This window comes from Rhincodon typus, chromosome 15, assembly GCF_021869965.1.
Source record: "Rhincodon typus isolate 14 chromosome 15, sRhiTyp1.1, whole genome shotgun sequence".
Lineage (NCBI taxonomy): Eukaryota > Metazoa > Chordata > Chondrichthyes > Orectolobiformes > Rhincodontidae > Rhincodon > Rhincodon typus.
In genome coordinates, this window is record NC_063346.1 from 52,105,271 (window position 1) to 52,131,532 (window position 26,262).

The window sequence follows — 26,262 nt, forward strand, 5'->3', positions numbered from 1 at the left end:
GTCCATCCTCCCTGGACTGACCTATCCCCTCCCTAACTCCCCACCTACACTCACCTTTACTGGCTCCATTCCCGCCTCTTTGACCTGTCTGTCTCCTCTCCAACTATCTTCTCCTTTATCCATCTTCTATCTGCCTCCCCCTCTCTCCCTATTTGTTTCGGAAGCCCTTTCCCCTCTCCCATTTCTGAAGAAGGGTCTAGACCCGAAGTGTCAACTTTCCTGCTCCTGTGATGCTGCTTGGCCTGCTGTGTTCATCCAGCTCTATACCTTGTTATCTCATTCTCCAGCATCAGCAGTTCCTATTTTCTTTTCGGTTGTCAAATGTTACTTCCCTTTCACAACCATGCTGCCACTTCCTGATTGCCTAGAATTGTTTCAGTGCCCAGCTGTAACTTCCATAATGACTTGATCCTAAAATTTTCTGCATGATAGACGTCCAGCTCACTGGTCTGTAGTTTCCTGTATGTTGCTTTCCTTTTTTTCTTGAATAGATCAGCTATATTTCTTAATTTCCAATCTGATGGAGCCTTTCCAGAATCTTAGACCATTTTGATAAATTACCATCGACCATCTTTTTGTGACATCCTAAGATCAAGCCCAGGACGTGTGGATTTGTCAGCCTGCAGTTTGCTCAGTACAACTGAGAAAATTTCAACTTCTTTGCTTTCCACCTCGTGATTTACAGTTATTACTGGAATATTTTTGTATCCTCTGCAGTGAAGATAGAAGCAAGATATTTGCTCATTACTTCTGTTTACTTCCCTTAACTATTGTTTATTCCTCATTCTCATTCTCCAGATAACTAACACTCACTTTAAGGAATTTAAAAAGAAACCGAGTAAATAGCAACTTTCTATCCATTTGTGCATTTGTAGCTAGTGTTTTTTGTCATACTCTGATTTCATCCTCCTGATTAATCTTTCAGTCATTCTCTGCCAATCCTTATATTCTGACCAATCATCTGATCTGCCACTCATCTTTGTGAAATAATGTGTTTTTTCCCTAAGTTTGTTGCTTCCCCTAACAACTAGAGTTAAGCATGAATGGTGGGTTCTTCCCTTCTAAGTTTTATTTTTATAATGGAAATATACTATTCTGAAATATTCCTTAAATATCTGCCACTGCTTGTCTATTGATCCATATCATAGCTTTTTATTTTTTATTTTAGCTAGTTCAACTTGCATGTCCACATTGTGGCTCTTAGTAAAGTGCTAGTCTTAAACACACTCTTATTCCTTTCAAACTGGTTCTGATACTTAATCATATTGTGGTCACCGCTACCAAGGGCTGCCTTAATTCTGAGATTGTTAGTTAATCCTGTCACATTACACAAAACCAAAAGTAGTATAAGCTGCTGTCTGGTTAGTTCCAGAATGTGTCCCTTGGAAAGAATATCGAAAGCATTCTAGGAACACCTGATCCAGGCTACCATTGGTAATCTGATTTTTCCAGTTCACATATGGATTAAAATCGCCAGTGATTACTGCCGTCCCTTTATTACAAGCACCCAATATTTCTTTTCCAGTACTTGCTCTTACATTGTGGTTACTGTTGCTGGGGTTTGTGAAATACCCCTACTATCCCTCATCTCTACCCAAAGCAATTCTACATCTTAATCTCCTGAGCCAAGACAATCTAACTGTTGCAATGTCATCCCTGATTGACAGTGCCACCTCTCCACCTCTACCTAGCTTCATATTCTTCTTGAATGATGTACCCTTGAATATTATGAACACAATTCCTTGTCATTATGCAGCTATCTCTACGTAATGGCTTTCTTTACTTCTGTGTGTTATCAATTAAGTTTAATGCTATGCATGTTAATGTAGCCTTTAGTTTGTCTTTTTACTATCTTTGTAACATTGACTCTTGACTGTGATGTATTCTTGGGTTTATTCTCTCTATCTTATTCTGCTATTCTCTGACCTTCATTTTTCATTAAAAGAATGCCATCAAACTTCCCTTCTTTGATAAGCATCTCAATAAAAACAAGTACATTTATTGAGTGGCGAGTACATGTGCTCTGACCTCCGAAGGCACTTGAATAAGAATGTCACAGGATGCTAACAGAATAGCAGAACTTGCACGTTCATCCACAACCAGAGACATTCCATGATGTTTCCGTGGTCCCCGCACTATGGGAGGTATATAAGTGCTGATATTCTTTGTGCTCGATCTTCAGTCTCCTTCTGAAGTATAAGTGTTTAGAAGAGACTGCATCAACTAGTCTGATGCACGTAATTTAAAAGCATACTGCATTCCTTTTAATCTCAAATTCCCTTGATCTTTCTGTATGTTGTACTAGATGTGATGAAGTGCTCATCACTTGTGAAACAACAGGTCTGTCTTTCATCATTTAAAAATCTGTATCACATTCACTCAACATCCTTTCTTTTGGCTATTAATGCAAGGGTGAACTGACATGAACTGATTTTGTTTCCTTTACCTTGTTTCTAGGACATTCAGATTGAAGCCTTACTGATGAGAGCCTGTGATCCTGTCATTCAGACATACTGTCACGTGAGTAATTGCGAAGTGCTTCTTGTTGGCTACTAGAAGCCAAAAGACTGAAAATCATCTGCAGCTGATGCTTGAAGTGTCATTACTAAACCTTGTACACGTTACGGTGGAAGTAACAATGCTGTTAAGATGTGGTCTAGTGTGTCCTGTATAGCATCAATAGCATTCGTGTCTAGTTCCCTTGTTTCTCATTTTATGTAGTGGTCTCACTGTTTCTCTTGCAGGAGTTAGCAGATAATCAGATTGATAGCGGAGACCTGATGGAGTGCTTGGTTCAAAACAAACATCAGAAAGAGATGAATGAGAAGTGTGTTGTTGGTGTCACACACTTCCAGTTGGTAAGAGAAATCTTTATTATGTCTCTGTTTGAAGGATGAATGGGATGTGTGAAGTTTTCATCTTCTAAAAGATGATGTGTTATTTTTCCTACAGATTATGTGCATGTCAAAAACTTTCTTTTGTTTGGTTGCAGTAAAGTAAATATTGTGAATTTGTTTAACTCCCTTGGCCAGGTTGCTTTTCTGCTTATTGACTTGAGTTGCACTTAAAGCTTGTAAGTGCCACTTCCGATTGGTGAATATGAATTTGTCACGTAGTGTAATATTTAATCTTATCAGGATGTGAACCCAGACCCCACTGTGAAATCAGCCTTTGGAGGGCCTGCTATTGCATGAAGTCTTAAGTACATTTAAATATATTGTCAACCAATGTCGTAAATTCTTAGTGCTTTCACAAGCCATTTTTAACCTTGAACTGTCTTATTTTCTGCTATCTTCCATACTGCCACGACTTTGCTTTATGCACGTCCAGCCAGTTATGATGTTTGTTTCTGAGGGGTTTGCAGGCAATGTGGCTTCATTAGTTGTACACAACAATCAAAACAGCCCTGATTTGCGAGAAATTCAACTGTATCTCGTGAGGATAGGTTAACTAATACAGTGTCAAAGTTAGGACCTCTATAAAGCAGTTTTCATTCCCAAAATTAAACTACTGGGCTAACACTAATGAGATTTATGATTTGAAACAGTATTGCAATTCTTATTTGTCCTGTGCTCCTGGAGATGAGAGGAAAGTGGCCCAATCATGCATGGGCTTCTAGCCACTGACAATTCATAACTTGTTCCAAACTTTACCATTTGTGTTAAAAGCTGAGAAAATCTGATACTTTTGATTTAGTATAAAACTAAACGTCTTCCTCCTCTTACAGATCCAGATGAAAGATTTCCGCTTTTCCTACAAGTTTAAAATGGCATGTAAAGAAGATGTGTTGAAACTGTGTCCAAACATCAAGAAGAAGTAGGTTGATGCCCATCTGGAATATTCTCCCACCTGTGCTCACCATTGTGTCATGGAACACTATTTGCTATACACTGATTATCATTTTAAGGGCACATTTAAATATTTCAGGAACAAAAACAGAACTTGCTGGAAAAGCTCAAGCAGGTCTGGCAGCGTCTGTGTAGAAAAAATTAAGAGTTAATGTTTCAGGTCCGGTGACACTATTGAGATTTATGACTTGAAACAGTATTGTAATTCTTAGTTGTCCTGTGCTCCTGGAGATGAGAGGAAAGTGGCCCAGTGAAAGATTCTGAAAGAGCATCAATGACTGGAGGGTCACCGGACCCGAAACGTTAACTCTTTTTTTTTTCTTCACAGATGCTGCCAGACCTACTGAGCTTCTCCAGCAACTTCTGTTTTTGTTCCTGATTTACAGCATCCGCAGTTCTTTCGGTTTTTACATTTAAATATTTGTCCTGATTCCCTAGTGAGTTCAGTAAGTCACAGACCCAACAGGATTGTTTTGGGCCAAGTACTTGATCTGTCCTGATGCCAACTGATATTGAAGTTTGCCTGTAAATTTTTAAAATTATTCTCAGGATTAGAGTACTGCTGGTGAAGCCACCATTTGTCGGCCACTCTGAGTTACCCTGAGAAGATAGTACCTAGTCCCTTGAAAGCTGCAATTTCTTTGATGCTGGTTCTTTCATGATGCTCCCAGGGAGAGTGTTTGTGTCCATTGTAGCAGCTTGAAGCCCCTCAGAGCTTGCTAGAGGATAGTTGAAAATCACTCAAGTTGATGTGGGATTAACTTTCCAAATACACCAGACAAAGAGTGGACAGCAGGTATCCTTTCTTGAAGATATTCGTGAGTTTTGGTGACTATCTAACAATGACATGGTCATTTTTACTGGTGTTAGCTGCTGCAGAATTTTTAAATGTGTATTTAGATTTCCAACTATCCTGATGAAGTTGAACTCTTCCTTTGTTATTACTCCAGTACATAATTGCTACACTACCCTGTAGGTACATCTTAGTTAGCAGAGAAGTGTGATCCAAATTACCAGTTGAACATGACCAAATCCCTAATTGTGGATAAGTCAGTTAAGAATATGATCCATCCATGATTGGCCCACAGGCAGTTAGCCATTTGATAGTTGTAACAACCACTGATATCAAAATATACTTCTGGAGTTCCACATTGCAAATATCTGACTGAGAAATTTGGCACACAAGCATGGTGAAAGGAAAATTCTCTCAAAGAATTCTGATCCTTCTCCCCCATGACTTTGCACAGGGTGGATGTTGTTATCTGTCTGAGTACCACAGTTCGGAATGACACTCTTCAGGAAAACAAGGAACAGCGTGTCTCTATAAAATGTCGGAAACAGCTGCGTGTGGAGGAACTGGAAATGGTAAGTAATGCTTGATGCATATTGGTACAAGTGCCATTGCTTCTTTCTTGTCTTATATTACTAATGAATAGTCTGTTCATAGGGAGGTATTTAGAATACCTGTCATGTGAATTTGCCCTTTGTATAAAGATATATCCTTGAATTTTATGTGCAGTCTTTGAAAGTTGACAACGGGACTATGTTGATTTGATGAGGTAATAACAAAAAAAGGAAGTAGGAATAGCTTCCTGTCTCTGTAGAATAGTATTTGACCAAGTAAATTAACTTCTGTTCTTGCCTATTTACCCAGCTTAAGATAATAGATTTAAACAAATTGGCTCTCACCAGAATCAGTTTAACCTCCAGGAGGTAATCCAGAGTCTTCCCTACAGCTCCGATAGTGCATTTGAAAGAGTTGTGAGATCATGAATGTGTCTTGGATCTACTGTGTGGGATGAAATTTGATAATCAGGATGAAATTTGATAATCAAGATGAAGATCATTGTGAGATAAGTCCTTCTAGGTGTGGCTGTGCTCAGAATTTAGAACTTCCAACAAGTTCCTGGCTATTAAGTGTGTGTCTTGAGATGGCTGAGAAATTACATGTAAGTTTCTCTTTTTGCTATCCGTCTAATTGTCTAAGAAATTGTTCAAAGAAACACAGGGGTAATGAAATGTAAGGTGGATTCTTGCCAAGATAATTTACAATGAATTTTCCTAAATAAAGGCAAACTATTTATTTTTATTCATGCTTCTCTCATCCCTCCACAGACTGAGGACATCCGCTTGGAACCTGATCTCTATGTGTCTTGCAAAGTAGACATTGAAAAGCACTGTCAAAATGTGCCATTTGGGAATGCACAGGTGTGTAACTGAGGAACAAGGATCTTAACATGGGAAACAATTTTGAGTTTTAAAAACCAATACAAGAGAAATGGGAACTATCTTCAGTTGTTAGGAACAATATGTCTCTAATTCTTTGGATGTACACAAACCAGTTCACTTTGCATAAGAGCATTTGTAAAGGAACTGCTGTGTGTCTCACCTGCATGGGCATTTTCGGATTACTTCACAACTTAGAAGGGACGTTGGTCAAGGGCATAACCTTGGCAAACAGTTTTGCAGAGCTGCAGTCTACGTGTTCAGAATTGATTTGGTTCTAAAAGTAGTACCTCATATAAAGCATTGATAATAAGCAGGGGTACAGTGAGATAGTTTGCTCTTAATTGTTTGTACAATTAATTAGCCAGTATGAGACTGCTCATGTCAAATGGGCCATTTCAAGTCAGAAATGTTGCTCAACCTGATTTTATTTCTGACAGGGAATTAGTGTTAGTTTACTCATAATTTCAGATCATCCACTTGGTTTCTTTTCTTTTTTCATTAATGGAATGAGGGCGTTGCTGGCTAGGCAGTATTTATTGCCCATCCTTAATTGCCCAGAGGGCAGTTGAAAGTCAACCACATTGCTGTGGGCCTGGAGTCACATATAGGCCAGACCAGGTAAGGAGGGCAGTTTCCTTCCCTAAAGGACATTAGTGAACCAGATGGGTTTTTCCGACAATTGACAATGGATTCATGGTCATCGTTAGACTCTTAATTCCAAATATTTTATTGAATTCAAATTCCACCGTCTGCTGTGGCAGGATTCAAACCCGGTCCCCAGAATGTTATCTGGGTCACTGGTTTAACAGTCCAGCGATAATACCACGAGGCCATTGCCTTCCCCATAGATCAGCTTAGATCAGCTCTTATTAACATTATCTTCCTTAATGATATTATTGAGTGTATTCTTTCAATTTTAATTTTGGTTAAACATTGGAATTTGTGAGCTCATCCTTGATGATATTCCTGTTACTCCACTATCAGGTGAGAGCATCTAGAGACCTGTAGAGAGTGTTAAAGACTTTACCAACAAATCCAATTGATCTTTGTTTCGAAAGGATTGTAAGCAGACAAAAGGGATCTGACTTGAGACACTTGTGCATTCATATTTGCTATTGTGATCACCTTGTTCATATTCTCAACAAGATGAGCAGTCACACAGATGTTGAATGCAAAGAAACATGAAGTGATGTATTTTATTTGGAAGAGTGTGGGGAGGATTGCAATCCCAATTGTATGGTTCTGAAGGTGCTGAAGAGATTAAGAGATCCTGGGGTACATACAGAACAATAATTTGAGCCATTAATCTACCAAAACCTCCAGTACACCACGCAAGCAAAAGAAGACATGAAGCCTCATAATTTAGTAGGTGAAGTGATTTAATAATTGATCTTGAGTTTCAAAAAGCCTCTTAAAAGTAGTGACATGCACATAGGGTATTCCAGAGTTTAAGGCCTAGCGACATTTGAAAAATCTACTCCCCTTCCCAATTGAGTAGCATGATCTCTTAGTTTTTTCTCACATTCTAGATGTCAGTCACTTGCACTAATTGTGTTTGCCTGCTACTGCCTATCCCAAGTCACTGCACAACTACGTTGGGCTTGCTCAGCACTTTTCTGTAGAAGTGTTTCCAAGGCATTTAGAACTATTTAAGCTCATTGTTCATCCTTTACTATTTGTTTGGCAGCATCAGTTGAGTGGGTTGATAGCTGTTGCAGCGCCACAAATGATTCTGATTTGTGAGACCAGCTGAAAAATATTCTGGACAACTGGTCTTTCCAGATATTGGAGTTGTGGGCAGGAGAGATTAGTGTACCAGAGAGCCCAGACAGACAAGTTGGGCCTCCTGTGCTCTGGATTCACGCTCCGTCATGACACCAAAATTGGTATAACAGGACCTTGATCAGATGGGCCAATGGGCCAAAGAGTGGCAGGTAGAGTTTAATTTAGATAAATATGAGGTGTTGCATTTTAGTAAGGCAAATCAGGGCAGGACTTATATATTTAATGGTAAGATCCTGGTGAGTTTTGCCAAAGAAAGAGAACTTGGGATGCAATTTCCCAGTTCCTTGAAGGCCGAGTCGCAGGTAGACAGGGTGGTGAAGAAGGCGTCTGGTACACTTGCCCTTATTGGTCAGTGCATGGGTATAGGAGTTGTGAGGTCATCTTGCTGCTGGACAGGACATTGGTCAGGCCACTTTTGGAATACTGCGTTTAATTTTGGTCTCCCTGCTATAGGAAAGATGTTGTGAAACTTGAAAGGCTTCAAGAAAAATTAACAAGGATCTTGCCAGGTTTAGAGGTTTTGAACTAAAAGAAAAGGCTGAATAGTGTGGAGCTATTTTCCCTGGAGCGTCAGAGGCTGAAGGGTAATCGTATAGAGGTTTATAAAATCATGAAGGGCATGGATAGGTCTTTTCCCCAGGGTAGGGAAGTTCAAAACTAGAGGGCATAGGTTTAAGGTGAGAGGGGTAAGATTTAAGAGGAACCTAAAGGGCAACCGTGTTACGCAGAAGGTGGTGCATGTATAGAATGAACTGCCAGAGGAAGTGGTAGAGGCTGATACAATTACAACATTGAAAAGGTACCTGGATGGGTAAATGAATAGGAAGGTTTTAGAGGGATATGTGCCAAATACTGGCAAATGGGACTAGATTAATTTAGGATATGTGGTCAGCATGGATGAATTGGACCGAAGGGTCTATTTCCGTGTTGTACGTCACTGGACTCTATATAGTCTTGTTCATATGTTACGTGTTTCTCGTATTTACACAAAACTTACTGTTGAGTTTGCAACCTTCACCAAAGTGCACCTCTCAGAGCTGCCTTCTGTCCTCTTAACTACCCTACTGTCAAATTCTTGACAGTATGCATTGACAAAGGGAGTGAAATGTTGAAGCTAGTGGACACGTTGCTGATCAAGCTGGCTGTAGCATCCTGAATAGCTTTAATCTCGTGTGAACCTTTGAAGACCTATCCAGTCAAGTAGAAAGTGTTCCATCGCAATCTTGACTTAAGTGTTCTTCATTGTGGACAGGCATTAGAAAGTAATGAAATGAGTTATTCACCACAGAATTCCAAGCCTCTGGCCTGCTCTTGTAACTGCAGTATTTATGGCCGATCCAGTTCAGTTTTTGGTTATTGGTAATTCCCAGGTGGTTGTACTGGGAGATTCAACACTAGCCTCATTGGATGTGAAGGGGAGATAATTGCAATCCATATTCACTCAATCTGAATAAATAACTTGTTCAATGACATGTTAATATAAAATATGATAACTTGTAGGTTGGTCTGGGATATCTAGTTTGCTTTATTTCTTAACCATCAAATGTAATTTATATCCAGTTTGACTTTTTCTCTCTCCTTTCCTTCCCCTACCCCCACCACCTAGTTGCATTACTTTGTCTTGGACCCTGTTGGCATTTAGTTTTTAATGAAAACCTGCAACATTTGTGTTTTTCTGTCAGAAATCCTATAATTCTGATTTAAAGAGTGTAGATTTTCTTGGCTTTCTCTGACTGAGCAACCCTATGTATGCTTTTCCTCAAAACAGGTTGTTGAGTGTCTCAAAGATGTGAAGAAAGTTCTGTCCACCCGCTGTCATGACAAAATCTTCAAACTGCAAGAGTCAGAAATGAGTGACCCTGAACTGGACTATACCCTCATGAGAGTCTGCAAGCAGATGATTAAGGTACAAAGTCAGAAGTTCAGAGAATCTTTCAGTCTGGGAACCTTGTCAGTTCTTCGAAGTAAAGGCGATACAGAAGGCCTGGCTTGGACACAATCTGGCCCTGACCTTTTTATTGCAAACCAGTATGTTTTGGTCTTGAAGGGCACTGCTGCCTTCGTAAAGGAAGTATTTTGTTTTATTTTTAAGAGTGGAAAAATAGAGTTCATGTCTGGAGCTGGAAGCAAATGAGACTGAGGAGCAACTAATTTTTCACAAAATCTTGTATTGTCCTGCTCTGTTGACCGTTGAATACCTTAGTCAGATCCACAAAATAAATGTACAGCGATGTACTGTATTCCCTAAACTTTAGTGACTGGGATGTGGAGGAAATCATGTCTACAGTAAATCTGCCTGCATCGAAACTTTGCTGTGCCTCTGGTTATACTCAATCTGCAAGTAGATGGTCATCTTTCAAGGATATCCAAGCAAAAACCGTAACACGAAGTGGGGAGTGTCCTTGTAGTTGTTGCAGTCTCTTCTGACACCTTTATATTTTGTGTAATGTGTTGATTTTTGCGTCATGTGTTTCCTATGCAACCAAGTCTACTTGCTGGCAGAGAAGGAGAAGGTCATAAAAACATGACCGTAAAGGGTTGTTTACAGACCAAATGGTTTGGCTGGGTGGTTTTATTTACTAGGCAAAGAGCTTCTCAAACATAAATGTTGCTGCCTCTTCATCTAAATCATCCATGACAGGAAGCTGTTGGAGAACATCTGTCACGCTGTATTCAACCCGACGGGGCATTTGTTTAATTATGGTCTTCACCATCTGGCCACTTCAGAAGGCAGCTTTGATGGTCAGACCAAGTGCCCCCTTGACCCCTTCATACATAGCTTATAGATTTCCATTGTCACCAGCAATTTGGTTTACTTAACATTATTTAATTCGGTGTTTATTTACATGATATCTCCTATCTTCTGTACATTTTCATGACAACATGCAGTGCAGGGTGGAATTTGATGGCTGCACTTAGAATATCTTAATTGAAGGTCCTCGGTCTCTGACCTCTTCCTCTCCATGCTCTTGACCTTTGCTTTCACTGCAGATTCCTTCTTAATAGGTCAGATTGCACGTTCTACAATCTGTCATGACAGAGTAAAGTCAAAATGCATTGCATCAGAGAACTCTTCTTCATTGATGCTATTGCACTATTTGCCCATGCAGAAATTCTATTTACAAGACTCATGAACTGTCTTCCCATGCCTGGCATTTGTTCTTACCGACTAAGTGTCATGAATGTCTGATCATGGAACAAATATTGCATCTCTGTCTCTAAATAACACCTCACTGGAAGTGGTTAACAAATTCTGCTACTTTGGGTCCACAATGACTGACGGTCTGTTCCTTGACGCAGAACTTGATACATGCAAATAAAAAACAGCTACCACTTTGGCTAAGTCATGAAATGCACGTGAAATAACATCAGACTGACCCATAGGACAAAGCCAATGGTAATAAGGCTTGTATTCTCAGGTTTTTTTTGTCTATAGCTGTGAAATAAAGGGAAGCTGGATATATTGAGATAAGCTCAGCAACTTCCATCTTTGACTGGGTTTCCTTCCACAGTCCAAAGATGTGCAGGTTAGGTGCATTGGCCATGCTAAATTGCCCATAGTGTCCAGGAATGTGTAGACTAGGTGGATTTGCCATACGAAATGCAGGGTTACAGAGACAGGGTAGGGAAATGGGTCTGGTTGGGATGCTCTTCGGAGAAGTAGGTGTGGACTCGAAGCACTAAATGACCTGCTTCCAAACTGCAAGGATTCCATGATACTATGACTGCTGCGAATTATATGTTTCTGTCCAGACAGGACAAAATCATGAATGTGGCAGAGCTCACAAGTTTATTAACAGTGTAAAACAGAGGCAACTTTGTTGGTTTGGACATATCCTCAGGATGAAATATGGTTGTATACTGAAAACTTCTGTCTGATGAGATATTGTGAGCCAGACGAAAAGTTGGATTACCAAGGCCCAAAGGTCCTTGTAAGCATGAATGAAAAGACACTAGGGATGAATTATCTCAGTAGTTCTGAGGAATTGCAAATGGGTCTGACTGCTATGTAATAGACAGTCAAAATGTCTGCTTTTGACATACGTTGAATTGAAGGCAATTGAGGAAGCAACTGAAGATATTTGGGCCAAGGAAACTAGCCTGAGCAGCTTGTGCAGTGTGCTGCAATTGAAATGGTTGACCTCCAACAACTATAACTTCTATTGTTCAGTTGAGTTTCTCTCATGATTCCCTTTGACATCACACTTGAACAGATGGTGCCTTGATTCAAAACATAATCACTCAATTTACCTCTTAATTAAGTTCTTTTCCATATGTCTGGACCAAGATTGTCATGAGGTCAGGAGCCAAGTGTTGCGGGCAGACCACAAACAGTGCATCATTTGATAGTACAGTTGACAACACCTTCCATCACTTTAATGATTGAGAGTAGATGAATGGGAGTGCTTCTTGGCTGTTATAGCTTTCTGCTTTTTATGAACTGGATCTACCTGGGCAATTTTCCATTATCACATCGATGGCCACAAGGGCAAAGCTAGTTCTGGAGCATAGGTCTTCACGACTTTGCTGGCATGTTGTTGTCAAGACCCGTGGTCTTTGTTGTATCCAGTGCCTTCAGCCTTTTCTTGACATCATGTAGTGTGAATTGAATTGTGGGAAGAAGCTGAGATGAGTTGACTGAGCAGTTGTGCATTCTCTTGTGTTTGCAGCGTTACTGTGCCGATGCTGACTCCAAGAACGTGTTGCAGTGCTTGAAGCAGAATAAGAATGCTGAATTGATGGATCCCAAATGCAAACAGATGATCACCAAACGACAGATTACACAAAACACAGGTTTGTGCTGTTGACTCAGAAATCCTGTCAAAAATCATGGGTTTAGAAATCTCCTGTGTTGGGCCCTGCAGTCTTGTTTGAGGGCAGGGGACTGGAGAAGAGATAAGTTTGACACTTTGTTACACATTTTGTGTGGATTTAGGGACAGTCCGTGCGGGGAACCCCACCTGCCAGAATGAGGAATCAACTTGTCAGCATAAGGGAACCTTTTTTCTCACTTTACATGCTAGTTCCAGAAGTGTCAAGCCCTGTCCTCACCATATTCAGCTTCTAGTCTGCAGGGGATTCTTTGCTGAAAAGCAACAAAGTAACTTCTGTTCGAAATGGTTGGCATTGCCTTTGCATGAGTTTTTTTCATGGACATTGATCTTGTGCAATCTGTTAGCATCCATTTCCCCATGCAAAGCAAGATGATTTAGTGATTCTTCAGCTTGCTGTCTGGGTGCCATGTTCTCACAGTGATTTAGAAATGATCTGATTTCAGATTGGAGCTAATGGAATTGTGAATGCTGTTTGTTTCTGAAGTGAGCAGAGTTATTCTTTTGTCAGTCAGTTTACAATATTGCTGTCAACAGAATGAAAAAGCTGAGTTGGTGAAGTCTGTCAGAGTTGCAAGAAAATTATTCTAGTTAGTCACAGTTGGGTTTCGGAGGAATATTACAACTGCATTTACAAATAGTTAATTCTGCAAGATGTAGGAAAGAAGTGGCCTTGTTCCAATTGAGTTGGATCTTGGCTTATCTGTATATTAATTGCATTCACCAATGCCAGGTTTTCTGTACCCCCCACCCATGCCAATGGAAAAGGGTTCGATATCCCGTCATAAACTTAAAAAGATCATTTTCAACTGATTCCCAGCCTCAACAATATTGTGCAGGAGAAAATTCCACTAATCCTTTTGTGCTTTCACTCCTTAAAAATCATACTTGTCTAAATGAAGCTGTGGAATGGGAATTGTTGTGGAATTAACAAATACAGCTGTGGTAGTCATTAAGGGCAAATTATTTATTTGGTTTTTAAAGCATTTTCTCACACTGTCAGGGGTTTTTGGGAGGCATGGTAGCACAATCGTTAACACTGCTGCCTCACAGTGCCAGGGACCTGGGTTTGATTCCAGCCTTGGGTGACTGTGTGGAGTTTGCGGTTACGGGGATAGTTTAGGGGGCTAGGTCTCGGTTGGTGCTCCTTAGAGAGTTGGTGTGGACTTGATGGACCAAGTGGCCAAGATTTTATGATATTTTACGCAGCCATCTTCAGCATAATCATGGACTGCTTCAAGACCAGTTGATACTAGTCTGGCCTAATATGGACCAAATAGATGTAAATTACCAGGGTAAATTCACATTTCTCTTCTCTATGGAAAATCCACTAATCTCAGACAATTGCTTATTCCAGTGCAGATGAAATGGCAACCTAACATGTGAACCCATTTTATTTTACTGCAGTTCAATATTGTGCCCTCTCTCGGTTTTGGAAAGCTTTCACATTCAAAACCTAGTGCAAGCACAGCCAAATGCCTGGAGTTTACACCTTGAATAGTTCTTTTTCCATGTATTAGTGTGCATTACTTGTCTCAATGTTTTTGTTTCAGATTACCGTTTAAATCCTGTTCTGAGGAAAGCCTGTAAGGCTGACATTCCTAAGTTCTGCCAGTCTGTTTTGAATAATGTCAAGGATGGCAAAGAGCTGGAGGGTCAGGTCGTCTCCTGTCTGAAACTGAAATATGCTGACCAGGTACTGACAGGACAGGTGGGCCACGAAAGAGACCATTGTATTGAATTACATGTTGATCATTTAGCTTACTCCGTATTCTCCTTTGCTTTTTGTTACATACCATACCTAAGAAATAAAGTTTTGATAAATCAAAACGTAAGCTACTTTGGTCAAAAACTGAGGAATGTACCTTTTTGATTATTAAAAGGAACAAATTAGGGCACGGGATGGCTGAGAAAGAAAAATCTGAAAAGGAAAGAGGTGCAGTGGATAGGACTTTGAAAGAATTAGCATCACTATGATGGCCTATACATTTCCATGATTCTGTAATGTTCAAAGTTTCCTTGCCACTGAATGTCTGCGGGCTCATGCTGTAAATCCAATTCTCTTCTCTTTTTTTCTCAGTTCAGCTGACGTACTAGAAACGATTGCCATATGTTAGCTTCACCTCTACACTTGTATTTTTTGAAGGTGGTGGAAATATTAGTTTTGTGTTTCAAATTATAATTCGTTAAATCTTTGTATACAAGTTAATGTGAGTTTACGTAATAATATCTTCCCCATGAAATAACATCATATTTGTGTATATTGAGCGTGGTCTTGCTCACCATCTCCGAACTTACTTTGTCAGAACACTTCAAGAACTCTAGGTTTCACTGCAGATCCTTTAGATAATCAATACGAGACAATGCTCTCCCTGCCTGTACTATTTCTGATGAACATCTACTTATAATTGCATCATAAGATTACTTAATCCAATTTTTAAAAAATTGAATGTAGTGGAAAGCACTAGGCAATGCCTGTGGAGAAAGAAACACCGGTTTTTAATGGAAGATCACCAACCTGGGGCATACACACTTGTTTTTAACTCTCTCTCCAGATGTTCCCTGACTTGAGTGTTTTCCAGCACACAGTTTTTGTTTCAGATTCCCAACATTTGCATTATTTTGCACTCTATTTTACATAATACTCCATGCAGGCATACTTTTGGAAGTTCAGCTCAACAAAAGCAATAGGTAACTGGTAACTAGAGACAACCTTCCTACTGTTTGACAGGTGTTCATTTGTTTGCAAGAGCTACGTTTAATGAGAAAGTATAGCCTCTGTGTTTTTTGAACGGTAGTTCCTAACAATGATTAAATAGCAGAGGAGTTTTCTTTGTGTTAGTGGCCACCTGATATTGGCATTTTACAAAAGACTGCAAAAAAATTCTTTTTCCAAATACTACTTAACGCTATTGCTTATTAATTAAAGATCCAGTGGCTGAATGCAGTTAATATTTTAGAGATCATTACTCCCGTTAGTAAATAGGACACCCTGTTTTTGATTTGGATGAATAGGACAAGTGTGTTTAGCTGAAATTGCTTAAGGCCTGAAATTTTCTTAAAAAAAAAAAAAAAATTGCAACTCTTCCCCACTTTTGGCACTGTCAAGACTTCAGAGTTGTTCAAATGGACAGATGTTGTATTCACAGTCCTCTGTGAACATAACCTTTCAGGAACCTTTCTGGATCTTGCCCTGCAGTAAGCAGAAATAATAAGCTATTCCAGTAATAGAACTAAACCAAGAAATTTCAATGTTGTATTTAGTTAGCCTAATGGTGACCTGGTTTGAGCTAATACAAATTCACATGTTTCATTTTAGAATGTTCTGAGAGCAGGGATTTAACTGTAGTTTCTGTTCGGGTAGCTGAGCTCCATCTGACAAATTTTTCATATCTTGGTAGCGTTTGTCTTCTGACTGCGAAGATCAGATCCGTAGGATTATTCAGGAGTCGGCCCTGGACTACAGACTGGACCCTCAGCTGCAGATACACTGCACTAAAGAGGTGGGTCAGACTATGCTGACAAGAGGAAAGGTGGGGGAATATGAGTTATTGTAGGAAATAGTCATTGAGTCATACAGTGTAGAAACAGATCCTTCGGCCCAATTCGTGCATGCCAACCAGGTTTCCCAAACTAAACTAGTCCCATTTGCCTACTAAACAAAAACTGAAAGAACTGCGGATGCTGTAAATCAGGAACAAAAACAGAAGTTGCTGGAAAAGCTCAGCAAGTCTGGCAGCATCTGTGAGGGAAAAAAAAAATCAGAGTTAACGTTTCGGGTCTGGTGACCCTTCTTCAGGTCCTGTTCTGTTAACTCTGATTTTTATCTTCACGGGTGCTGCCGGACTTCCTGAGCTTCTCCAGCAACCTCTGTTTTTGTTCCCATTTGCCTACGTTTGGCCCACGTCCCTCTAAACCTTTCTTATTCATTCCCTGTCTAAAAGTCTTTTAAATGTTGTAACTGTACCTACATTTGCCACTTCCTCTGGCAGTTCCTTCCACATACGAACCACCCTCTTGCGTAGAAAAAGTAGCCCCTCAGTTCCCTTATAAATCTTTCTCCTCTCGCCTTAGAAATAGGCCCTCTAATTTTGAACTCCCCAACATGAGAGAAAAGACCTATGATACTCACCTTATCTATACCAGTCATGATTTTATAAACCTCTATAAGGTCATTCCTCAATCTCCTACACTCCAGTAAAAAAGAGTCACGGTCTATCCAGCCTTTCCTTATAACTCTCACCCTGCAGTCCCAGTGACATTCTTGTAAATCTTTTCTGAACCCTCTCCAATTTAATAATATCCTTCGAATAGTAGGGTGACCAGAATTGTACACAGTATTCCAAATGTAGCCTCACCAACATCCTGTACAACTCAACATGATGCCCCAACTCCTGTACTGAATGGTCTGAGCAATGAAAGCAGGCATGCTTTGTTTACCACCCTATCTATCTGTGCTGAAACTTTCAAAGAAGCAGGTACCTGAATTCATTGGTCTCTTTGTTTGTCAACACTACCCAGGGCCCTACCATTAACTGTATAAGTCCTGCCCTTGTTCATTTTACCAAAATGCAACATCTCACATTTATCCAAATTAAATTCTGTCCATTGGCCCTTTGTAATCTTAGATAATCTTCTTCACTGTCCACTATATCATCAATTTTGGTGTCATCTGCAAACTTACTAACCATGCTCCCTAAATTCTCATCCAAATCGTTTATATAAATGACAAACAACAGTGGACCCACCACTGATCTAGTCTGAACCTTGGATAATGAAGCATAACTTGTTGGAGGGGTGGTAGATTATAACTGGAATCATCTTATGAAGTTTGCTTTACTACTTTTTTCAGATTAACTCCTTGTGTGCAGAGGAAGTGGCAGCACAGGAGCAAACTGGGCAGGTAGAGGAATGTCTGAAAATCAATCTGCTGAAAATTGTGGGAGAACCTTGCAAAAAGGTAAAGTTATTTTATAATGAATTGTTGCTTTGCAAGTGAATTGTTCAAGTACTTCAAGTAAGGAGAAGTTAATCTAAATGCAGATTTACAAATTATTGAAAGTAGCAGTGCAGGTTAATAAAGCCATTAAAATGCAATCAGTGCACTGGAATTGATTGCCAAAGGGATACAATTCAAAAGTTAACAATTCAGAAATTCAATTCTTGAAGCTGTTACTAAACATTGGTTAGACTACACTGGAATTCTGTGTTGGGCTGTTTACTCCAAATACCTAAAAGATATAGAGGTTCTGGAGAAGATGCAAAACAAAATCTGGAAAAGTTGTGCCTTTTAGGACAGAATCAACAGGCTATTATGCTATGCATCATGAGTGACGTAGGGAGTTGTTATTATAATGCACAAGTATGTGTGGGACAGACTGGATGATGCAGCGGATCTTTGTCTGTCATAGTTTATATGTTGGTACTACTGCAAAAAGATGTGGCTGCCAATCTCACTTGTTCTTGTTTACAAATATGGCACTGCACCTACCATATGATTGATACCAGTGTCCTTCCCACTTTTTGAAGTAACGAATGATGTTTATTCTTTCCTACTGTTTATGACTTATTATCACACTGCGTCACTGCCAATTGAAGTTGAGCTTTAGGCTTTCTGTTACTTTCAGGATGTGACTGGAAAGCGTAGATTGCTTTTGTTTTGTTTAATTGATTTTTTTTTCTGCAGGAGGTCTTGAATTTGCTGCAAGAGAGTAAGGCAGACATCTTTGTGGACCCAGTGCTACATGCAGCCTGTGGCCTTGATATCAAACACCAGTGTGCTTCAATCCAACCTGGCAAGGGACGCCGTAAGTGAATCAGATTCGGGAATGGGTTGGCAGGTTTAAGGAAGTAGATTGTTCTAATTAATTTGGTAAAAGGTGAGGTTGCCACAAACCCACCACTGAACTGTCATGATCGGTGTTTGTTATGCAGCAGAGAACAGGTTTTTGGAACAAGAAATATGAAAATTGTTACCCGTTGAAGCTCGATGATGAGGTGGTGTTCACTGTGGAAACTCATCATTGAGGATAAGTGTGAAGGGAGAGTTATCCTTAATCCAAAACCTGGCCTACCATTTTCACTGCCTCAAGTTTGATATTGCCACCTGACCTGTCTTCTTCCATACTGCCTCCCTACTCTGGATTCTGAAGGAACCCTTAAATCTGTGACACCCTCCAATTACTCCACCGTCCCAGAAGCTGCACCTTCCTGTTTAAATGCAGGAGATGCAACATCTCTGTTACCTCCTGCCTTCCAACTACACAAATACTACCTTAAGTTCTTGTAACGATTCTTCTTGAAGCAATTATTTGCTTGCATATATTTTATATTTATATATATTTATATTCAGTATATTGCATTCACTGCTGAGGATATAATGTCCTCTGTATTGGATAAATGAAGCTTGGGTTGCCCCTTTGTGGCAGCCTGAAAGCATAATGCTTGATTTTCAGTCACTCATCATTTTAACTTTACAACCCCTCTGCCTCTACATTGTTCCAGAGAAGCTCAATGTGACCTTGAGGAACAGCACCTCATTTTTAGGTTAGGTACATGGAGCCTTTTGGACTCCATGTTGAGCTCACAATTTGAGATCATAACCTCTGCTCCTGATTTTTAGGTGGCATGATTCTGTTGATAGATTCTCCCATTTTTGTTTCTTAGCTTCATTACCATTCCCTTTTGCTTTGGACCATCATCACTGTTGTCATTTAATTTTTCTTGCCTTATCCTTTATCAGACTTATTTTGCCTGCAACCCTTTCCGTTGCATCTTTAACTTTGTTCAGCTTTTATTGAAAGTCATAAACATAAAACATTCACTCTCTCTGTCAGTGCTGTTTGACTTGTGGTATTGTTTCCAGCACATGGTGGATGCCAGAAATTTGAAGTGGAAACAGCACTTTCTTTTGTGAATTTAAAAAAAACATGTTGAAGCGTTATAGAGTGTGTAAGGAAAGTGAAGCTGAGGCTGATATTAGATCAATCATAATGGTATTAAATGGTGGAACAGGTTCAAGAGGCTACTTGCTCCTAGTTCTTATGTTCTTATATTTTTGGGCATCCTGAAGTAGTTAAAGATGTTGCACAAGTGCAAGTCTTTTCTTAAATTCTAAAAAAAAAATGTAAGCCCACACTATGATCATGTGTTAGTAACCTCCTCTGTTAGTACTTGTAAGCTCACAAATGTTTGTGTAAAATGCTATAATAGACTCTGGCATTTCCAGCATTCATGGGACCCAAGGATTCCATTCCTTTTTCATGATAGCTGCAATACAGCAAGAAAGATATAACAGGCTTTGACTTCCTTTGCTCTGGCTAGTGTAGGGAATACTACTTCAGTCCCTGAAATAATAATTTTAGTTAACAAAACATCATTTAACTCTAATTCATTTTAAAATAAGTTGAATCTTTAATTCAGTGATTTTTTTTTTTTACATTTTGAGGGTAATCTAAACCCCATTAATTTGGCAGAAATCTTGTTAGAACTCTGTTCAGTCTGATCCTGGCACCAGTTTCCTGTGGTTGCATTGTTGTTTATTGTGTTATATTTTTCTTGTTTCTACAGAAATGTCATGTTTGCTGGAGGCACTGGAAGATAAAACTGTGAGATTACAACCAGACTGTAAGAAGAGACTACAAGATCGTTTAGAAATGTGGAGTTATGCAGCCAAGGTAATGCAGATCAATTTTTGAGGAAGGGATCTTCGTCTGTGCTCCACTTCTGGGAAGTTTGACTGATTAATGTACCCTCCTGTCCACCCTGATAATCTTCTACACGCCTGTTTATCAAGTATCTACCTACCTCTGCCTTAAAAATAATTTAAAGACTCTGCTCCCACTGTCTTTTGAGGCAAAGCATTTCAAAGACTCGTGTCCCTAAGTGATAGAGTTGACATGCTGTATCACATTATCAAGCTTACAGTGAATACATGGCCCAGGGGGTGGCAATAAGGGTGACCTTTCAAAACACGCAACTGACTATCGCACTCATTTAGGGCGGCACAATGGCAGTGTTTAGCACTGCTGCCTCACGGTGCTAAGGACTCTGGTTTGATTCCAGCCTTGGGTGACCGTTTGCACATTTTCCCTGTGTTTGCATGGGTTTCTGCTAGGTGCTCTGGTTTCATTCCACAGCCCAAAGATGTGTAGACGAGGTGGATAAGCCATTGTAAATGTTGGGTTATGGGCTTGGACTGTGGGGGAGTTGGATCTGGGTGGGATGTTCTTTGGAGGGTCGGTGCAGGCTCTATAGGTTGAATGGTCAGAATCTGCACTCTAAGTTTCTATGATTCTGTATGATTTACTTTTTTTAAATTTGATTTATCATTGTCACGTTTACCAAGATAGTGAAAAGTATTGTTTTGCGTGCTAAACAGACAAATCATATCTTACATAAGTACATCAGAGTAATAGAACAGAACGCAGAACATAGTGTTACAGCTACAGGGAAAGTTGAACTCTAACATATGAGAAGTCCATTCATAAGTCTGATAACAGTGGGGAAGAAGCTTTTCTTAAATCTGTTGGTAATTGTGGTGTAATTGCATCTGTTTTGTAAATGCTATGTACATTCAGAAACTGGGACTTCACTTTATTTTTGCAACGTCTCGGCTTACTGCTGGTACACCAGCTTTGGTGCATTCTGTCCTTCCCTGTTACACTCTTGGATTGTCATTTTCCTTATTTCTATCTTTCTTTCTTGCCTTGTCTTCTTTATTTATTACTTATTTCCATATTTAATCCCTTGTCCCCATGATTTAGTTTGAAGGATTCTGTACTACACTAGCCATTACTACTCACTGGGAATACTGGTTCCAGCATGGATTAGGTGAAGACAGCCCCAATAGTACAGTTCTCATTTTATCTGGTTCCACTGCCCCATGAATCAAGACCCATTTCTTCCACGCAATCTTTGACCCATGCGTTTAAATTTAATCTTGTCTATCCTATGCAGTTTGCTCATGGCTTAAGTAGTGAGCCAGAGAACATTATGTTTTAAGTTTTGATATTTAATTAGTCTCTTGGTGGAACTGTCCTCCCTGCAGCCTGTGCTTTCATCCATACACGTAAACAAGAACCTTAAATCTTGTTGACATTTGCAAGGTGTGAGGCTCCTCGACTTTTACTTTTGTGGTTCTTTTACCTCTGTCACTTGCAGAAATACCTTTTTTGCCCTGACCACTGACCAATTCAAAAGATCTCAACTTGAGGATTTTGACTGCTTCCGGGAATGAAGTGTCCAAATAACTTCCCCACCCAGATGTTTGGCAGTGTCTGCTGCTCTGCCTCCGGCTCAATGACTTCTAGCCAAAACTCTTCAAGCTGCAGGCGTGTTTGCCATGAAGCTCCCATATCCTGCAATTACTGCACATCACATACCCTGTCATCTTTGTGTTAACTCCTTTCTTATTTTGGTTAACTTTTTGTAAACCCTACAAAGCTAAGCTTTATTACTGGAAGAAAACTTTGCTAATACTGATGAAGCCTTAGAATTACAAAAATATTATTGCAGTTTTGTAAGATAATACAAGCCAATTACTTAGCTGTTTCCCTGTAACATCACACTTTTTTTTTGTCTATCCCAAAGTAAACAGTCTACAGACACCTGGTCTGTCTTTCTACACTGCTTTACTCTGGATTCACTGCTCTTGTTGCACTGCTTTACACAGGGTTTGCTGCACACTCTCACGGTACTGTAAACTGGGTTTGTGCTCCTTCGCCTGCTGCTTTACAATTGATTCGCTATTCCCTTTCCCACAGCTTTGCACTGCTTTACACTGGGTTTGCCGTTCTGTACTTGCTCTGCTTCACTGCTCTTCACTTGTGCTGCTTTACACTGGATTCACTGCTCTTCTCTCACACTGCTTTATAGGGGGAGGCTGTAAAACCATAATTGAAATTCCCCTTTCTTCTCTCTGCTCTGCCACATTGTTTGCCAGAACTAGATTCTTTTCTCAGTGTGTAATATATACAGAAGTGTAGTTCTGTGCTTCAGTACGTCTTGACTTTAAAAACTGGTTGGAATGTTGGACACGAATTTGATTCATTACAGTAATGGCCTAATGTGAGCGATTTTGTTGGAGGGTAAACACATTTTTTTGGCAGGTCCTCAAAGCTGGTGTCAAGAGGAGTATAGCAGAATTGTGACAAATCAGTGCAATGTAATAGTTTGCTTTTTGTGTTTTTGCAGCAGCTAGTGCACTGCAAGGGTTGGTTGAAATCACCTATTTAACTTTTTAGTGAATTCATGTTCATAAAACTGTCAGTTATTTATCAAACATCTATCGCTTGGTTGTCATGGCGTATAATCCTGCTTTACTTTGGGCTGAAAGCTCCTCTGTTAATACAGCATTGTTATTTCTCTTGTAGGTTGCTCCAGCTGAGGGATTTGCAGACTTAGCGTATCAAGTTATGACTTCTCCGTCCAAAAATTACCTTATGGGCTTGTTGGCACTGGGAGTGTGCATCCTGTTTCTACTGGGCATGACCTGTGGCAGGATCACCAAACGAGTGACACGGGAACTGAAGGATAGGTAGAGCACGGCCCAAGCCTGCCTTTGTACAGCCTCTGTATAGTCTCCTCAAATAAGAGCAGCAGACACGGTCCAATCCTTCACATTTTCTCTCTGTTTGTTCCGCACAAATTTTATCTGCGAAACAAACATGCGAGCCAACAGCTGCTGCCTCTGCTCCAGCCGGACTCCTCTCTTTAGTTTCCTGTAGACTTGGTTCCCATTGTGTATCTGAATCACGTTCACCCAGACCAAACGAGTCTTACTAGTAGCAGTCTAATCCAACAGAGATGCTCACCTTTGGAAAGGTAACTGCCACAAATGGAACAACTCCAAAGAACATTATCAGTTCATGTAGATTGTAGGATACTTTAGATACAGTCTCCTTTAGCTTCTTGTTTTGTTCCTTTTTGGTGTTTGTACAAAGCTTATTGGTCTCACTTTTTATTAGAAGAGTTATATTTTCACATTTTTGGTGATGGTGGGGAGGAGGAGAAGAAGAAAAGCTGGCTACTTTTTCATCCATTGTTGTTCACCTTGGAAATACAGTGCTTGAATATTGGTGTCTTAGAAGGATCTATCTGTGCAAATTGAGAGGATTGAGCTACCCTGTAAGATGCCTAGAGGTGTTGAACCAAACATAATTTGCCGACTATCTGAAATATTTGGCATTATATGAAATTATGATAGCCGTTCACATATAAGTCCTGTGTTTTAATGTTTGACAGATGGTAGGCTACATACACTATGGCTTCACTTCATGGGCTGATGACACTCTCACACTGATGTCTTGGTTTGTTTTTTATTCTTCATTTCTCAGTTAAAGTACATAAGGGGGCTATCCACAAAGCTCAAAACTGAATCCCTAAGGCAGTTTACTCTGAAAATGTGTAAAAGATATGTTCTAGGTAAGGCTTGGAACTGACCGTTTTCTAAACTAAGCCCCAGTTCATTAAGATGTCCACATGTTTCTCTACATTGGTGCACTTTTATTTCACAGCTGCATTCTGCTTGTGGTACTGTGGACAAAGGTTGATTAGTAGGAAACAAGGCAGTTGGAAATTGTTGAGTTGAATTTTAGGAGAATCAGGTAATTTCACATGAGTTGTGATTTCACCCTGAATTGTGCAGTCACATTGGTATGTACTAAGGTGGCATAGAGTGTACAGCATTAAACATTTGCACATAGGCGTGTTGTAAGAAATAGTGATTTGGTATTAAAATACTTTGAGAGAATAAACTTCTGCGGCAGTATGTTTGCTGATTTTACAAATTCTATTCAAGCAATTGCCAAACTCTACTGTTTTGAAGCATCTTTTTTAAGCTGCAAATGTAGTCATTAATGCAAGGTTAATTTGCACAAAGAACTGGTTGTTTTAAACAGCCTCAGTCATCGATAGGATCTCTGTTGGATGTGCCTGGGCTGCTACCAGTGATCAACACCATTCCACTAAACTATGTTGTAAATCCCATTGGCCATAGTCCTCTGCACAAATTGCTTCTGAATAACAATCTAATCAGGAAATGTACATTTTAAATACTGATCTCTTGACTGCTAACAGAAGTATCATGCACATTTTATTTTCTCCTTTTGTGTTGAATCTTCAGCCTTATTTATTGTTTACTAATAAAATCTAGCAGGGTCACAGCCTGTAATTGTTGACTCTTTTCTGTTGCCTTCTGGTTTCAGTTCTCGTGTGGCTTTGCCTGGTTACTTTGGTGACTGCCATCATGGTGAGGGGGTGGCCTGCATGTTGCAGACTTCAGATGATCTGTTTTTTTTTAATTTCCTTTGTATTAGGGGTGTTTAAAATTTTTTAATACAGAATATCTGTAGTGAAATTGTGTACAGTGAGACTCTTTGGCGTCACCCTGAGTGTTGTACAGACAAGATGCCAAAAGTCATGCGTTGTACTGCTATAGGTGTTGATGTCACTTGGAAGTGAAATTTACAAACTGTCAGGTTTTGTAAATTTTTTGTGTATAAAATCCGCTTCATGAACGTTCAAGATACTTGTTCCCGATCATGCTGTGTAATTCGAAATGTTAATGAAATCCTAACATACAGGCTCATTATTCTGTACAGAAGAATTGGCAGAATTTATTAATAAAACGGTCTGCAGGTTTTTAAACTTTGTCCTTTTCATCTTGCATTCATTGCTGTGTTTTTGTTGCTGAAGTGGAACCCTTGTTGACTTTGAGCAGTTTTCTCCAAGTAAGTTTCTCTGTGCTGAAGGGACATGTATGTCCTAACGACAATTAAAAAAAGGCCATTTGCCCCATCTTCATTACAGGATAAACTGGAATTTTAGGACCACTGTGATACGCTTAGCATGTAAATAAATTGGTGGCTGAGCTACCCCAGTGTTGTGGTCAGGGTACTGCAATGTGATAACTCAAAATAAAGTTATCAGGGTACAATAATTGTGCTCCATCACAAGGAGAGTATTAGGTTCAGCAGTGCATCTCTGGCACTGTATAATAGCATATAAACAATGGATGTGCATGATTCCCTCCAAAGCTCACCATTCTTAATTTTGACATGGATTTGCCATTTAATGAAATTACATAGAGATGAGACCATGAATATAAAATAATATTTGAAACCAACTGGCACCTGAAAGTAATTTTTAAATTGCTTGAGGATATGATGTTTACTTCGATAGCATCCACTACATGCAGCATAGTGTCTCCGGTCTACCACAGCCCCACCATGACTTTAATGTGATAGCAGTTCATGAAATGATGTACAGCAATTTTATTGGAACAATATATCACTCAAAATATTACATGCCTAATTGCGGAGTCATCAGGACGGGTAGCTGCATTTCACATAACTCTCGAAACATAAAGTGTCTTCCACTCCCAATCAGTGCAGAAGATAAGGCTGAAGCATTTGCAGCAATCTGCAGCCAGAAGTGTCAAGTTGGGTGATTCATCTGTGCTCTCTAACGAGAGAGACTGTGAGCCTAATCAAAAAGAAAAAGGAAGCATTTATCAAGGCTAGGAGGCTGGGAACACACGAAGCAAGGGTGGAATACAAAGCAAGTTG

At 39.7% G+C, this 26,262-nt stretch overlaps 1 protein-coding gene across 2 annotated transcripts in view; it reads left to right on the forward strand.

Annotated features, from left to right (window-relative positions):
• glg1a (golgi glycoprotein 1a) overlaps positions 1-25,342 on the forward strand; it is a 121,591-nt gene extending 96,249 nt beyond the window's left edge. The window contains exons 14-26 of one of the 2 annotated variants that reach the window (XM_048605592.1): positions 2,458-2,520; positions 2,745-2,858; positions 3,728-3,816; positions 5,096-5,213; positions 5,964-6,056; positions 9,631-9,768; positions 12,533-12,656; positions 14,248-14,405; positions 16,096-16,197; positions 17,547-17,654; positions 18,381-18,501; positions 20,264-20,370; positions 23,068-25,342. In XM_048605592.1, the coding sequence (XP_048461549.1) occupies positions 2,458-2,520; positions 2,745-2,858; positions 3,728-3,816; positions 5,096-5,213; positions 5,964-6,056; positions 9,631-9,768; positions 12,533-12,656; positions 14,248-14,405; positions 16,096-16,197; positions 17,547-17,654; positions 18,381-18,501; positions 20,264-20,370; positions 23,068-23,235 (1,503 nt within the window). In that variant the 3' untranslated portion in view covers positions 23,236-25,342. The remainder of the gene's footprint in view (positions 1-2,457; positions 2,521-2,744; positions 2,859-3,727; positions 3,817-5,095; positions 5,214-5,963; positions 6,057-9,630; positions 9,769-12,532; positions 12,657-14,247; positions 14,406-16,095; positions 16,198-17,546; positions 17,655-18,380; positions 18,502-20,263; positions 20,371-23,067) is intronic. The other variant, XM_048605593.1, reaches the window with a different exon arrangement.
• The last annotated feature ends 920 nt before the right edge of the window (positions 25,343-26,262 follow it).